Genomic DNA, 17,258 nt, shown 5'->3' on the forward strand with positions numbered 1-17,258 from the left:
GACAGATTTAATCACCCCATTATGAGGATTAGTGTTTTTGTCTTCAATCTAGACTATGGCAGGCCAGGTGAAAAGGACATCATCTAGTTGTGATACCAAAGTCCACAGCAACAGGGAGTGAGACACATGCTACTTGACCCACTCTAAACATAACTAACTGGGATAAACAGGTTATAGTCATTTGATGTGCTAGAAAGGAATGGGGTTAAGAAGGATATGTACCATAATTTTATATTGCTAATAGCCAGCAAGCCTCCCATCTCTGGGTGAGAGTCAGTGCAAAAATTGGCTGCTCATCAGTGGTTCATTAGTCAACAAGGGACCAGAGAAGAGGGGTTCAGCCTGCAATAAGGATGCATCCCAAGCCCTGTATATGTCAGAAGAAACTCTGAAGCAAAACTGGAGCACAGAAGCAGCAGCCTCCCTAGGCAGATGTACTTGAGCTGAACCTGGCCAAAGATGGCAGAGGAAGGTGGGCAAACAAAGTGAAAACTCAGAGGAGTTGATCTTGGCCAAAAGGATTTTCAAGTGAAATAGCACTACCCACCCCCACCCCTCTGCCCAACCCCTGATCCCCATTCACATGCTCAGGTCTCCACTCTGGAATTGATGACTACTTGGCTAGGTTTCCATTCATGGCAGTGGAGGAATAGCTGGCAGAGAGAGAGACACCTTGCTCACCCCTCTCCTTTGACAGGTCAAGGTTGGAAGCTCGGTAGTGATTGGGTTGAAGCTGAAGGGGTTCAGGCCGCACCCTGGGCAGCTGAGGGATACCATGGGTGATCCCTACAGGCTTGGCTTGAGACAGAGAGTTGGCTCCAGAAATGGAGGAGCAACTGGGCTCATCTACAGGCAGCAGTACATCCCGAGGCCTGGCCCTCCCACTCTGGGAAGCCTGTGATTGAACGTTATAGCAAGGACCCATGGGCAGGGGTAGGTGTGAAGGTCGAGCTAGCTGAGACACAGAGTCTCCAGGTGCTCTTCCTGGCCCCGACACTGGCAATGCCACAGGAGGTACACAACAGGTTGCCTGCACATATGAAGACTGATTGAAAGGCTCATCCAACTGATTAGGGCTTAGCCAAGCAAGACCTGGCCCCACTGGAAGAGGACAGTGAGCCCAAGGAGGCCAGTCATAGACCCCTGGAGGTTCAGTGTAGAGAGACAAGGGACTGTCCCGGCCCCATTCTCCATCCTCTTCTTCAGCTTCTTCATCTGAATCTTCTTGGTGGGCCTGTAGCTCATCAGACTCCACGTAACCCTGGTGAGAACTGGTGAGCTCCAGCTCCAGGGTCTCTGCATTGTCAAGGGAACGGCTTCTCCTATTGAGTGCCATTGCAGCAGGTGGAGGTCGAGGGTGTACACCAGGGAGTCCTAAGTATCGAGGGAGGCTGCTAACACCCCAGGGCAGGCCTTGGTAGAACCGACTGTGATAGCTGTTGAAGGCATGTTTGTGGTAATAACCCAGCTCAAAAGCTTCCAAGGAGGCTGTAAGATCTTCGTCATTGTTGAACTCCGGATTCTCTTCACACTTGCCTTCTCCATCCCGTTCCACATCAGCAATGTCAAAGGTGACCATGGGGGGCAGCTCAGGAAGGTTTTGAGTGAAGGATGAGTCAGAATCAGAGCTGTAGGACATGCTGGTAAAGAGGTTTCCATTGCTGGTAAACTCTACCAGGGCCTGTGAGAAACTCACCGTGGCATTCCCTTCCTTCTCATCTTCTTCCTCTGGCTCCTCAGGGGGTGAGTAACTAGGGTAGGCCTTCCTGGGAGAGCCTCCAAAATTTGCTTCTTTCATGTCTGGCTCAAACATGGCATCACTCTGGAAGAGCTGCATTAAACAAGTACTTTGATCTTTTTTGGAGCAAGTCCCCTCAAAACGCTTCTCCAGAGGACGGAAATCCCGCCAGTCTGGTTCACTGCTGGAAGTAGCAGGGAAAGCTGAAGTGGTTCCCCGGTGGGAAGTCTGAGACCCTCCTGATGTCCCTGCCACCAGACCCATCACTGAGGGGCCTAATGGCCTCATCTGATATTCCAGGGCAGGCTTGTCCTGCCGTACCTTGGTCTCTTGGACTCGGCCCTCTTGAGAATGAACCTCTAGGGCCTGGGTTTCTCGAGCTCGGACATTTCTGCCATAAGATTCCCGAGTGTGGGCGTCTCGAGCATAAGCTTCTCTGGCATGAGCCTCTCTGGCACACGCCTCTTGAGCCTCACACTGCTCCCGGCGAAGTTCCCAGTATAGCAACTGCTTCTGGATGGTCACTAGCCGTTCTTCCTCTGTTTCCATTGCCCCTGGTGGCCGAGAAGAAAAGGGCTCCAAGTTCAAGAAAGGATCCAACATCTCCGAGTTGCGCCCACGGAGATCATAAAGGCAGTCATCCCCAGGTGGGGAGTGCTCAAGACTGTCATCTGGCTCATAGAACTCATATAGAGCATCACCACTATAGCTGTCTCTGGGAAGACAATCCCTGTGGACAAGCCCCAGACCCTCACCTGAATCATCCTCAAATCCTGGTGTGGTAGAGTCATAATAACCTTCATCACTATTGGGGGCAGACTCTTGCTGGTCGCTCTGAGGTGTCAAAACTTCTCCAAGGCCTAGGCTAGGATAAGACCGAACTGGGTCAAGAAGCATGTAGCCCTGGTGGCTAGGAGATAGAGCAGTATGGTAGCCCACGTTCATATTAAATCTTGGGTATATCTGAGCATTTGCCCACAGATACTCTAAGTTATCATCTTCCTCCCCATCCTTGACCTCTTCCTCGTCTTCTAATTCTACCTCCTCTTCCTCCTCTTCTTCTTCATTGTCATCGTCATCTGGCAAGGCCATCTCTTCCCCACCTCCTTGGTAGGTCACTAAGCAGGAACTTCGCTTGGTCCCATCGCGGTTGGCCCTCTGGCCACCAGAGGCCATGCTATCTGTCATGCTGTCCATGTCCTGTTCTGCTATAATGTCACCACAACCTGTCAGTGAGTCAAAGCTCTTCAGGGATGTAACATCCCCAAACAAGAGGCTTAGCTGATCCCCAACAGGGCCATTGGGTGGATTTGATTCTCCTGTCACCACTTTTCCTTCTGTTTCTGAGGCATGGGGCTCCTCTAGACTACTAGCTTCAAGAACAGGCTTGGGCTGCATGAACTCCGAGGCACAGGCCCTTGTGAGCTTTTCTGGATTTTTACACGCTGTCTTCTCATTAGTTGGTGAAAAATGTTCTCTTGCTGGAGAAATTTTTGATCCAGTGGCATCCTGGGGTTTGGCATTTTCCTTTCTAGCATCTTGAAATATCTCCTCAGAGCTGGGCAGAGAGATTGAACTCACATGCTCATGAGACCTCGTTCGTGCCCCCTCAAAATCCTTGGCTCCTGGCCCACTTTGGTCAGCCCCAGAAACCTTGCTCTTCCGGTGACGACGGATACTGCTAAAAAAACTTTTTAGGCTTTTCTTTGGCTTGTGCACAGAGGCTACCTTCTCGACTCCAGCTTTCTCTATGGCTTCAGTCACAGATGCCTTATGTCTAGAGCCTATCTCCAAAGCTCCATGGGCACTCTGGGAGCTAGGAAACTGAGAAGGTGACTTGGACAAAGGTGTAGAGAGATCTGTTTCTTCAATGACAACATCTTCAGGGCCATGAGATGCTTCACTCAGACCATCGTGGGTCTTACTTTTGTTTAGACCCTTCTTAGAGCTGCCTTTCCCAGAACCTTTGCTTCGACCACCTCCAAAGAAACTAGGCAGAGTACAGATTCCCTTCTTGCCACCAAAGAGTTTCATGGCAGTTTTCTTCAGCCTACCTGGGCCTGATAAGGGTGGCTCTGACGTTGGTCCTTCTGTTGTCTCAGTTGTCTTATTCTTGGCTCCCTTTTCAGCTCCCTGGTCTTGGGCATCGCTAGAAGTTGATGCTCCCTTGATTTGAACAGCTTCATCCTGTTGACTCTCCATGATGCTGAAGACAACTCTTCAGCTGGAAATGCTGCCTTTGGATTCCAGGCACACTTGTAATACGATCAGTCAATCAGGAAGCATCACAGCGGGGTCTGAAGGAGATAAGAGAGACAAAAACAGAAATAGATACTGATGAGCAAGTACACAGACTGGGTTTGTTTTTAATGGGTGCTTATTGTCTCAGGATTGAATGATAAAAGAGAGAAAATAAGTAAACACTGGACAAACTTTCATCTATTCCATATGTTTGATGTGCTGGTCTAGCTTCTTCTGGGCCCCAGGGCAGTTAAAACCCTACAATGAGCAACAGGCAGCTATCATTAGCTACCCCCTCACTAGTCCACTCTCTTTAGGCTGTTGTAAGTACAGGACAGGATTTAACAGAGACAATTGTAGATGTGCAAAAGCCCAATTGTACTACTGTCTATGAGGAAACTTATCAGTTATCAGGCTGGGGTCAGGAAGAGAGTAGAGAGGTTGCTTCTAGAATCACTGCAGTTTTGAAAATTGTGTAGGGGAAGTTGCTCCTTGAGCCTTCATTGGGTTCCACTAGATCCAAGCCTTAGTTGAATATTAACCTGTACTATCACCAACGTTTTTCTGAGAGCTGGGAAGACAAGTGTATCTACAGCTTTATCTTCTGTCTAGAGGTTCTCTTAATTGCCTCTAGGACAATGACTAAACCTTTGGAACACCAGAGAAGGAACAACATTGAGTTGCAGATCAGTGCTGTAATGTAGGACCAAAATGACATGGTAGCCTCAGAAAAAATATCCTCCTGGCTTCTGTATCCTCTGTCCAAGAAGCATACCAACATCCACCTCTGTAAGTGTACCCCTTGTAGAAACTATGTGAGGTCTAGACCAGAATCTCTATTGACTGTTCCTGGCAAGTTGAAACACCAGATTCTACTGTAGAACTGTAAGGCAAATTTTCTTCTACTTTGTTCCTCTTAATATCTTGGCCCCCTTCTAGGTTGCTACCTAGAAAGGGAACTTGAGAATACACAACTCTATATGATTCAGGCTCCTAGCCTAAGAGATATTTAAGTACATAAATTTGGTATACAATTCTTGTCAAGGCTACCTAGTCCTAACACCAATAGAACTGGAATGAAAAAAAGGGCTAACCACCTTATATACCAACACACCTCATCATTTCCTTGGTTCCTGACAAGTCTGGAATTTTCCAGTGACAGTAAACATCTGGCATTTAAACCAGTGATTAGCCTGCAGAAATCTAGTGATCCTTTCTTGGAAATCCCATCCTTACTCTGAACTCTCTTTGTAGATTTAGGGTAGCAAAGGGAGACAGAACAGCTGTTGGGATTGAGAGAGCAAGATGCAAGAAACAGGAGGGGGAAGGGAGAAAGTAAGACTGCAGCAGTCCCAGGAATTGCTGGCCAGAACACTAAATGCCACATTAAGGAGATTCACACAGTTATCTGCAGTAAAATAATGCAGTCCAGCACTGGGGAGAAGAGAAACTAGCAACCATACTCTAGCCTGTGATTTCATTAGACGAACCTTTCCTACTACCTCGGTTTCTATCTTCCAAACAGTTTTGTGCCTCACTTAGTTTGATACACTTAAATCATCAGAGTAACTTGAGTTCCAGCACTTTGCTAAACAACCAGAGTCATACCCTCCTGACAGAGTGACAGAGATAAGAGAAAAACTCATCTGATCTTCTCAGTGCAGAGATTTAAATTGCTATTTTCTCAAGTCATGCATTCGTCTGTGCAATATATCTTGACATTACACTCTCCACTCTCAGCTCTCTAATAAACAGACAGTACCCTCACCACTAAGCACACAACTACCTAGAATTCTATGCCTCATGTTATAATGAAAATATAGGCCCAGCATGTATTTGAATTCCTTACTTTTTAATAGTATGAATCTTCTCACCTCAGCCTTGAAATTAGTAACAAGATTGCCATTATGACACTGGGGATGGAGGTGGCAGCAGTGAAGTTATATGTGAAATTGTATTTTCCAGTGTGGAATCTGTAAATTAAATCTCTCTGAATATTGAGTAAGTGACAGAAGCTAAAGTCAGTGCATCAGACCACTCTCAGGAACTCTCAGTCCTAGCTTCAGAGATCTTACAGGCTAGTAGGGAGAGAATCTTACCTACAGAAGTTTGAAGACACAGCATAATGCAGGCCTTCAAGAATAGACTGTTATTCCTTTCTGGTTGGTTGGATTTTTTTTTGTTTTATTTGTTTTTATGAGACAGGGTCTCTCTACATAGCTCTGGCTCTCCTGGAGTTTGTCATGTAGACCAAGCTGGCCTCAAACTCACAGAGATTTTCATGCCTCCACCTCCAAGAGCTGGGATTAAAGATGCCCTGTTATTTCAAACTAAGTAATGGATTGCTAGTTTTTATACTCTGTTAATGAGCCTTCAGACAAAATTAAAATGTAAAACACACTCCCTGGACTCAGAAAAGTTACCTTATCCCAAAACCCACGGCTGGGAGACCACAGACCTGAGGAGAGAACCTACTACTATTATTTTGCTAAATGGATTTACTACCAAACTGCTTTCTAAGTACTTTACACTCATCCACCAGTGCAGCTCTCAACCCCTATCAGAGTTTCTTTTTGCAGTAGATGGTGATTCATGAGATACTGTGGAATGCTCATCCCTCAAGATAAATCTGTATCATGCCTCCTACCCCCCAACTCAGAGATCATCAAGTAAGAGGAGGCAGAAATACTGTAAGAACTAGAGGTAACGGAAAAATATTGCAAAATCTTTTCTGGATATAAGGCTATTGCACACATAAACTCTCAGCAGCCGTGACTACATGTGCAAGACCTGCAGTAGATCAAGTTAGCCAAAATTTCAGCATGGGTTGGTAAAGGACTCAAGAACTCCCTTCCCTACATGAAGAGATACTGGCGGGTAATGATGGCTGCTGTGGGGATGGAGAGTCAGCTTTCTTCAGAACTGTGGCCCCTAGTGTACTGCCTGTGTTTCAGTGGATAGCCCTATATCCACACACGTATGGTGTCACTAATTGGATTCACTGGGATAGAAAACGAAGAAGAGGGCATGAAATTGTAAGGGATATGGAAGACAGGTTCTGGAGGAGGAGAGGAGAATGATAGGTAGGTATAGTCAAAATCACTTGACATATGTATGAAATTCTCAAAGAACAGATAGGTAGAATGGAAACATGCTCTGAGGAGGAAGAAGCTTCAGTCTGGACTTTGTCAAGCAGTAGGGAATGGAAATGGCAGTGATCTAGATGGGGTATGTGTTAATCACCAATCAAAAATGGAACTCATTCTAGTGGAATCAAACAGTTCTTGGCAATGGTGATTAGGTGAAGAGAATCTACAAACTCAATTGCCCGTGTTGGAGGACAGTCTCTCTGGAGGACAGGGCGTGCTATATAGGGACAGAGGCTGCTTCTCACCCTTCCTAATGCTGCGACCCTTTCATATAGTTCCTTATGTTGTGGTGACCCCCGACCATAAACTTATTTTGTTGCTACTTCATAACTGTAATTTGCTACTTTTATGAATCATAATGTGATTATCTGTGTTTTCCAATGGTCTTAGACAACCCCTGTGAAAGGTCATTTGACCCCCAAGGGAGTTATGACCCACAGGCTGAAAACTGCTGCTCTATATTATCACCCTGCTGTCATAAGCTTTGGGTCACAGGGCTGGAATCCACATCATACTAGCCCCCTCATCTGCCAGGAGACACTGATCAGGCCCAGGGAGCAGTACTGGTTAGAATGAGAACATCCCCCATAGACTCAGATGTCTGAACACCACCATATGCTGTTTGAGGAAGATTAAGAGATAGAAGATTCTTGGAGGAAGTTTTGTCACTGGAGGTGGGCTCTGAGAAAAACTCTATGCCATCCTTAGTTCGTTCTCTCTGTTTTGTGTGTGAAGTTCAAGATATGAACGCTCAGCTTCTGGTTGTTGCTGCCATGCCTGCTGACTGCTGCCCATGCTATTCCAATCATTATGGAGTCTAAACTTCTGGAACCATAAACTAAAGAAACTCTTTTTGGCTTTGTTTGTTTGTTTGGTTGGTTGGGTTTTTTTGAATGTGGAAGATTTTTTTAAACTTTGGACTAGAAAAGCAGTTGAATGGTGTAAGCAAAGCTTAACGGGCTGAGCCTGGGGACAGTGACCAGATCAAAACTGACTCTAGAAGCCTGACTCAAGATGATTCAGAGAGAAGTAGACTTCAGCAGCACCTAGGCTAGAGAAAACTTTTGTGTTATTTGGCAAAGTATCTGGTTACATTCTGCTTTTGTCACAAGAACTTGCCTGAGGCTAAATTAAAGAACAAGTACTAATTTCTTTGGTGGAGAAAGTTTCAAGGTAGTAATAATATTGAATCTCTGTTGTGGTTATTCATAGTGACTGCTAAGCAGTATAGATCTCCTTCTTAGCCAGACCGCAGGTTAGTTTTTGCTAAACAAGGATTAATCTTGAAACTATGTTATAGCTTATTATCTTTCTCTTGCTTTTTCCCTCCCGGAACCATGCCCTTCCTCAAAGCTGCTCACGGCATCTTTGCCTGTGTTTCATAGAATACCTTGAAGGAGTACAATAGAAGTAGCATAGAGCTTGAAGCTTCCTTATCTAGTCTTATTTAGCTATCTTTACCTCAAGGCTTCTTCACACTCCTTATTAATCTATCATCATCCTTAAACTGTCCTTCTAGAACAGGCTATTCTGCTTTGACCTAGGGTAAGAAGAAATCCTCCAGGAGACAGAACTGGGGCCCAAAACAAAAGGAACAGCAAAGGACAAACTCTGAAGCTCCCTTAGGCAGGGACTGGCTTCCCTTAGCCTCTTGCCAAGAAACTGGTCCTGCCAAATGCAGAGCTCCTCAACACTCAGATTTCTCAGTCAGATGGGCTGTTGGGAACCCTACCAAGATACTTGATATTCCCAGATAGACGCTACCAGCTGCAGGCACTGTGACTGTAGCAGAGAACAGGCTGTGGTAGAAAATGATGGACCTCAGGCCATTCTGGGACAAGTTAAAGCCAGCTCCTAAGGAAGTATGGTTTCCTTTTCACCTCCACTCAAAACCCAAGTAGAAGAATACCCACAGACCTGCCTGAAACCCTTCTGTTAAGGAAGAAACAGCATTAGCCCACCCAACCTTTACATTTTCTGTTCTTGGCCTAGCTTCAAGAGATCAGCTTAATAAACTTAGGAAAGGCTGGGCTCAGGGAAGAACCCAGGGTACAACTTCAGATGAATGGCCTTCACCCATTATAGTTTCCAGACTCATTCCAAGAGTTTTTGCAAAGACAAGCCCACTCTTAATTTGTCCACTCCTTCAGTATATTAGTGGAGAGAGGGTAAGGAAGATGTAAGAATGCTGACTGTCCTCCCTTTGGAGAGCTAGACAGTTCTTCACTGGAATTAGCTATGCCACCCTGGGAGAATTCAGCAAGTTATCCAACCCGTCTGACCCTCAATTTCCTGAATTTTGAAATGAGGCTATTGAGAATTTCTACATATTGAGACTACTGTAGAAACAAAACCAATTGATGTAAAGTACCAAATGAAATTTATTGCACAGCAGAAGCTCAAACGTTATGGCAAATTGTATTAATGTTTATTCTAACGATGTATGGGTGGACAATTTCTAGCAGTAAATCCGCCCCAGTCAGGGTTGACTAGAGTGTTCTCCAAATGTCTATAGGTATCTCTGAAACCTTTTCAGTTTCCCCTAAATATAAATTATGGTGATTATGTAGTTATCCCACAGGAAGCCTTATTTACTCATTAGACCAACGTTTAATGTTTAGGGAGCTAACAATGTTAGATCATCTGGGAGATTCTAGATAGGAATCTTAGTCAAAACCAGAAAGATCAACATTTTAAACTGAGCTAAAAGTGCCACAATCAACAGAAATGCCATTAACAGACACCCTTCAACCGCTTTCAATACCTACCAGTATACAAGGCATTCCTTATCATTATTCCCACTATTTCTTCCCTATACCCCATTAATTCCTGCTACTGGCAGATGGTAAAAAAAAAGAAAATTGTGCCTAGACATGGGGAAAGATTTGCCTAAGGTCTCCAAGGGGATTATGACAGAACTTGAGTAGCTTCTAGGCCTCTTGGGTTTCACTTCCCTGACAATCTGCTTTACTGTACAGGGCCCCCAATTAAAGAATTTGGAGGGGTGTGAATATGATCAAAACACACTTCTGAAATTTTCAAAGAACCAGTAAATCATGTTTTTAAAATATTTGGCCAGGAGAAATGTGAAGGTTCCCTTTACTCCTGTGAATAGCTGTCATTTCCTTTCCTTATTCCATCCTGTCCCAGCTCAGTTTAACTTTTCTTGAAGGATTTCTTATTTAGTGCTGTTTTTGGTCTTACCCCATGTATTAAAAAAACAACAAATAAACAACAACAACAAGCCTCCTGATGACTTCAGTACTCAGGTGCTATCTATTCAGCTGGTGACCTCTTCCCTCATCAACAATACTACCGCCACTCCTTTCAAACTACAGGGCATATCTTCTATTTTGTTTCCTTGGGAGAGAAGTTTGAGGTACAAAGAAAGGCTGAAATAGAAAGGTGGCATAGTGGACAATTTTGAAAAGTTTGAATTACTTAAACATAATGACCTCTGAGGTTATCTGGTACTCAAGTAGTACATTACTGGTGCCCATAAACAAGACCCGAGGTCAAAATGTTCGTGATGTGAAAGAAGGGATCCTGGTTTGCATCCTTTTGGTGGAACAGTGGAAGTGGTGGAAAGAGTCCCTCCTACCCACTCCTGCACCAGTCTTTCCTAATTTGCTGCATTCCTGCTGTGGGACACCTTCTTTACAGAAAACAACTCATCAGTTCCAGATGATTCACAAATCCCAAACCTGGCCTTCTATCCCTGCCTCGATTCCCTCTGTCTTCAATTGCCTTGTTGACACATGCGTCCCTGCTTATTTCCTTCTAGCAGGCTTCAGTCTGTCCACTTAGTCCTGTCACAAGGCTTCTCTGTCTCAAAGTCACTGCATCTACTATGAAGCAGGTGTTTGGGATGCTGGTTCAGTTGTACTCTAACTCGGCTGGAGTTTGCCAGCCTGAAAGTGGAATGCCAGTCTCACCACTTTCAGGCAGAACCGTTTGAGAAAGTATCTCTCTGAGACAGAAGTGCCTTATGTGTGAAATGAAGAAAAAAAAACCTACCTTGCAAGACTGTGGTTATGGATTAAAGACGATCAATGCAAAGGCAAACTGATTACTACTATGCATGGAACAGATACTACCTAATGCGGCTTTTCTGATGAGGCTGCTTGCAGTCAAGGCACCTTCTATTTGTTACTCAGTCCCCACTCCAAGTCCTCCGAAAATGATACAAGCTTTCGACTCAAATCCCTTTGTCTGACCTTCAACTTTTCCCAAATGCCCACTGGAAGTTTTTCAGCTTCACTTCTCTGCCCTAAGGCCTCAGCTCCAAATATACAGGGATCTTATTCAGTTCAGAAGACAGGGTACCAAAACACAGCATTGAAATGAGCTTTCCTGATGATTTCTTTTTTTTCTGTTTTATTTTTGGGTTGTTTGTTCTTTGGTGCTGGGGGAACACACACAGTACCCCATACATGCTGGGACAATATTCTAATACTCAGCCACACCCACCCTTGGGGAATCCTCCTGATGCCCCAGCTTTGATCCTTTCTCAGCTCACAATCAGGGAGGGTCTTTAAGATGCACTTACTTGCCCCTGCCTTTGAGTCTCATCAGAGAGATATTTTGCCAACATAGGAGCTATGTCCCTTCATAGCCCCCCAGTGTGTCAGTACTAGTCAAGCAAAGGCAAAATCAGAGAAAGGCTATACCTGTTCCAGCTATTCAGAAAGGCTAGGAAATACTTCCTCTTGGGGCTAAAACATTATTATCTAGTTCATCTGCCTAAACTTGCTTTGCACAGAGAAACTCAGGAGATAACATCTGGATTTTCCCTTTTCAGTTTCAGGCAGCCTAACTTCGAGGGAGTGAGAGAGCTAGAACTCCCTTCTCTGTCTTTGGTTCTGAGGAGCTGGGTTTAGGAGTTACATATATTCCCTGATAGGCAAAGCAGGGAGAGGGGTCCGTGCCTAGGTGATAAAGATGGTGAACTTCCAACGTGGCTAGCTTCTTCCTCACTCTCCAGACCTGAGAGAAAAGCCTGGCAGCTTAAAACAAAAGCCTTGCAGGCTTTTTCTCCAGGTGGAAGGCCCCTTGCTGATGGACAGGCTCAACAAGTTCAAGGCCAGATCAGGACATGTTTACACAACAGTTATGGGTCAATCGCCATGTGGCCTTTCTTCAAACTGACCAATCCTAACTTAGGGAAGGAAGACCCTTCAAAACTTAGAAAAAAAAAAAACCAAACAAACAAAACCCCACAACAACAAAAAGAAAAAACCAAACAACCAAACAAACAAAACCCCAACCCCCTAAGGAGACACTGAGCTATGGCTTCCTGAGTACCTCCTCTATCTTGCCATGTGTCTTTCCCGCTGTATCCTTGCTGTGTGTGTCTCTGTGTATGTTCCATTACCCATAATAAAAGTCTTTCTTTACTTGCTGTTTCTGTCTTCTCATGTTTGCTGTGTTTCAGAATTTTCCCACTGCTACCTGCATGTTCAAGATTTTTCTTGCCTTTTAATTATTTAACAGGCAGAGAAAGCAAACCTGTTTAAGACCCCTAGACAGTAACAGTTCTACAAGTAAACTCATGAAATGACAAGCTTGCTGCTGTTTCTCTCTTATTTGTTTGGACTAGTGAAGCAGGGTTAGTTCTTCCATACAGTTTGAGTGCGAATATTACAGTTCTTGAGGTGCCAACTCTTTCCAAATACTTCCTTTTTCTAGATACTTCCAGCCTTCAGCAGGCCACAGGCCTTAATCTCTTGATTGAGAGGCCAAAAGGGGGGGGGGAGGAGGGGGAGTGTTCCCAGGATGTAACTGCCACATAAACCCAGGCAGCTTTCACTTTTAAGGAATGAGATAGTGGGAGGAGGGAGTAGTAGGTTATCAAAAGCGCACTGAGGGGAGCTTCCTGGAGACCTTGGGGCACAACACAAAGGGCTACCACCAAACAGTGATAGGCTAGCTCCTCAAATTGCTGTGTGTATCTTGCTTGCTTTCTCGGGCACATCTATGACCATGGAGATCTTAACTGCCAGTCCATGAAAGGCCCTGTGTAGCTGAGGGAAGGGGGGGGTTAAAAGAGGCCTGGAGGATATTTTTTAGCTTTTAGCAAATAAGTATTTAGGTCCAGGTGGCCCGCCCCGCCCCCACTTAAGAAAGACCAAAAGGAATCTTACAGTGTGAAATTTCCCTCTTGTGATAGCGTGCCCCTCCCCACACCTCTATTTAGAACTTTAGAGGTAGTCTGTTACCTACCTGACTTGTGGATGCTTTCAATCTCTAAGACCCCGTTTAAAAACCCTTTCAAAGACTTCATTATTGGGCTGCTGGTGGTACACCTCTTTAATCCTACCATTCAACACAGGCAAGTATCAATGAGTTCAAAGGCACTGGCCTACAAAGCACATTCCAGAACAGCTGGGGCTACCTAGTGAGATCCTGTCTCAAAATAATAACAAAACCTAAAATCCCCCATACAAATACCCCCAAACAAACAAACACCCCTCCATTCTTATCCTTGGTTCACAGGCACATCGCTCCTCCCTCCCCCTCACTCTAACCAGCCTTTGTTCAATGATCCAATGATCTTCTCCTAAAAGATTAGATCACCACTCCAATGCTTGATATTTGGGAATTCCCACCACTGGGTCTTAAACGCTTTTTGCACCTCTGAGCTATGGCATCTCAACCAGGCTCATCCTGCCTGCCAGCCACTCCCTTTCATTTCTAATTCTGTCTATTCTTTCTCTACCAAACTCCTGTACTTCCCAGCTGCTTTACAAATGACACCCCCTCTGCATATATAGATCTCTCCATGGCAGCTTGCCTGTAGGCTCATGAATCAGCAACCAAAAGTATGCAGAGCCCCAGGGTTTGAGCAGTCCAGACCCTGATAATAGAGGGAACTAATTATGACTTTCCTTTTTAATGTAGTAGCAACCCAATCCCTCTTTCCATCCACATTAGGCACATTCTATACATGTCTGAGCCTTAGGCACCTTTCCTTTATGTTTCATGGATTAGGACAAACACAAGTTGGGAGGTTAAAGGTCTTTTCTAAAGTTTTTTAAAAAAAAGACAGAAAGTCCTTCTGGAACGTTCATTCATTTACTGCTTTATAATTCTAGGATCCTAGAGGGTTGTAGCTGAGGCTTAGGTTTCATTTACCCATAAGACGGTCCGAGAGAACTTTAATATCTATAGAAGGGAAACAAAGCAGTCAGGGAAACGTAACTGTACAGGAGTTCCAAGAAGGAGGTCTAGTCATCAAGAAGCAGCCTGAGAGGCCCCAAAGAGAAAGTTGGTTGAGAGCTGGGGCCGGACAGGGAGGGGCTTGGACAGGTGGAGGATGACAGTGAGTGTGGGAAAGGAAGCTGCTGGGCAGGAGAGAGCCAGATGTGGGGAATAAAAGACCAGCTGCAAGAATGTGTTGAGGTCTGGTCAGTTAGGTTGGAGTGATCATAGCGTACTATCCCCAATCCTGGCTAATATATTTTTAAAAAAGGTTTCATGTTAACATTACCAAGTAAGAGATTTATTTACTGGGTCTCAATGCCCCACTATAAAGATGTCCAGCCTGCAAAGTCCCTTAGTCAAATCCTCTCTCTTATTCTTCAGGAATGCCTTAATCGTCCAGACTGGCGCACAGAGTAGAGCACTCGAGGGAATGGGCTTTGTTGGAATCTCCACTGGCAGGACAGAAAGTCCAACAATGCAGTGTCCTGGGTCCAGTCCATATCAGTGCTGCTGAGGCAGGTCAGCCAGAGACACAGATGTTTGTATGCGGACAGGGCTGTCTAGACTTCTCTTAAGGTGAGTCCAGCAACAGGGAGGATGGTTCTGCTGTATTAGTCCTGCTGCTGCCTCTGCTTCCCAATGCTCATCTGGCAAGCTTAGCCCCTCAAAGGGGAGCTCAGGAGAAGTCACGCCTTTGGGCGGTCACCAGTGTCAGAGGTGTCTGCAGCAGACAATGACAGCAGTCTGGCAGGCTGGGTATTTTAAGTAACTGAGAAGTTGTAGGATTTGTCTGCCTTACATACACCTTGTGTTCTTTACTACAACGATGGCCCCCTCCGCCTCTAGCAGGGAAATCCCCCCACAATATTGTGCCTATTGCTATTTTAAACCTAAGGCTGTAGAGAAAAAACGCGCCCTATGCCCTACAAGGGAAAAGAGGCGCGTAGGGGGTGGGGGCGGCAACAAAGCGGCCTTGCAGCTCTAACCCAAGGACCAGTAAGAGCTCCTGGTCCAGCTCGCCTGCAATGGGGGTGGGAGCCAAACGAGAGACTGGAGGCCCATGAGGGGGTGCGGCTGGTTAGGACCACAGGACCAAGGTTCCACGATAAGTGGGAAGTTCAGAAACCCAACTGTGCTCCCTTGAGGAGGAACAGACTGTGGATATCTTAATCCACCCTAAAGCCAGTCTCAGTCTGGCCATAAGCGAGCGCGCCAGCTTCCTCTGCAGAGGAGAGACATAGGAGATGCACCGCAGAGGGGAGGGGCCACAGCAAGGCCTCTCGGGTGAGCAGCACCGGCCTAACAGCTGTTCCAGCAAATACACTACAAACAAAGCTAAGGAGTTCCCGGCCTGCAAATACATTCTTGGGGTGCTAGCTAGCGGCGCCCTTCCCGGAACCACGCAACAGCACGTGTGGGCCCATCCCAGCCTCCCATTACAACCTAGAGGCGTAGCCCAGGATAGTCCGCCCGCCTTCCGGCCCTCCCACCCCACCCCCCAAGCCATGGTCGCCTGTACCCTAAAGCCTAACGGCCACTGGGCCCCTCACTGGACAGTACGCAAAGCGAGTTCCAAGAAAGACCAGCAAGAGGCTGGGACTCCGACCAGCCAGGCTCTGGCTGTCCTCGTCCAGGAGACCAGAGCAGAGCATGCGGGGATGCACTAGACCTTCAGCAGGATGGCTCCTAGCTGTGCGCAATGCTTACCCTGCCAGGTCCAGCTCCCGGCGCTGTTATTGTCTGCAGCGCTGCTCGAATCTGAGCTGGAGCCTCTGCTGAGAAAGCCGCCACCACTGCTCCTGCCGCAGCCGTCACCGAGGCTACAGCAAGCTCCTGCACCGACTACCCTTCTCCAGGCTCTGGGCAGCTCCCCCATACCCCCTTCACCCCGGACTCCACAGTTATAGGGTGGGACGTCCGTGATATGATTGGCAGGCATACGGTCCAATCACCAAGGTTGGAAGGCATGCCTTCGCCCGCCCACTGTTTTCCTTGGTGCTTCTCTCTTTAAATGCAAATAAACCGGGCGTGGTATTGGCAGGGGGCGGAGAGGTTGCGGAACCCCTTGCAGGGGCTCCCCACTTCCGCTCCCACGCGGGGCGGGTTTCAGCGTGGCTATACACACCCTACTCCCGGAGCTAGTCCCGCCCAGATGGGACTTGCCAGATTCTTGGAACTCGGTTTCGATTTTACATCTATTCCTCATTCTGTAGCTTGGTTCTGTTGCGCTACTGCTCCCAGGTTGCTACCAAAGAGTTTCTCCACGCAGTTCGAGACTAGCTGGGAGAAGTGGGGCAGAGAAGTAGGGAGCCAGGGATTGTGGGGCCTGCAGAAACCTTTAGCCCTGTGGCTGGCCAATTATTAAGTATGGCCGCAGGGCCAGTTGCCTGGTCTTCCCAGAGAGGAAATCACCTGTCAGGAAAGTGAGCTGCCTCTTGGTCCTCCCACTACCACACCACCTGCCTCCCCAGTCCTGCACTTTCCTAGCTTGCTCAAGGCCCTTAGGGAAGGTAAGACTGAGGTCAAATGCCATCAGTCACCAAAGGGCCTAGTGCTGTCCAGGAAAAAGGAAGCAGCTTCACCTAGGTTACTTGAACTGCCAGTGACTGGAACATATTTGGAATATAGACCATGCTTACCTTTTATTTTTTCTTCCTTAGGAAAATAACTGTTTTTTTATAGTTTACTGTTTCAATACGCCTGTCACCCAAATTCCATACCTTCCAATGAACACGGAATGATTCTCAAGATCTCCAGAACACACTTCATCAATTGTGAGTCTGCTCTGTGCAGATCCCTTTTCTAGATAGGGAAAGAAGTTTTGTCTGAGCCCTAACCAGAGGTCATACTGAGGAACAGTGTGGAGGCCTGTCAGACCAGCCTTGCAGGCTACTGTGTCAGGAATGTGGCAAGGGGCCAACTGAGCT

The 17,258-nt window shown here is 46.3% G+C and overlaps 1 protein-coding gene across 1 annotated transcript; it reads right to left on the reverse strand.

Moving 5' to 3' along the window:
- Positions 1-609: 609 nt before the first annotated feature.
- Positions 610-16,270, reverse strand: Amer1 (APC membrane recruitment protein 1). Its single transcript, XM_028774363.1, has 2 exons — positions 16,039-16,270; positions 610-4,035 (listed from the first exon to the last, which is right to left on the reverse strand). The coding sequence occupies exon 2, from the start codon at positions 3,938-3,940 to the stop codon at positions 614-616; it is 3,327 nt and encodes a 1,108-aa protein (XP_028630196.1). The 5' UTR covers positions 3,941-4,035; positions 16,039-16,270; the 3' UTR covers positions 610-613.
- Positions 16,271-17,258: the final 988 nt, after the last annotated feature.

This window comes from Grammomys surdaster, unplaced genomic scaffold (assembly GCF_004785775.1).
Source record: "Grammomys surdaster isolate TR1022 unplaced genomic scaffold, NIH_TR_1.0 240, whole genome shotgun sequence".
NCBI classification, from domain to species: domain Eukaryota; kingdom Metazoa; phylum Chordata; class Mammalia; order Rodentia; family Muridae; genus Grammomys; species Grammomys surdaster.

Bases quoted from the DNA above. Each gene is read 5' to 3' on its own strand.
- Amer1 (XM_028774363.1), bottom strand. From the start codon at position 3,940: ATGGAGAGTCAACAGGATGAAGCTGTTCAAATCAAGGGAGCATCAACT.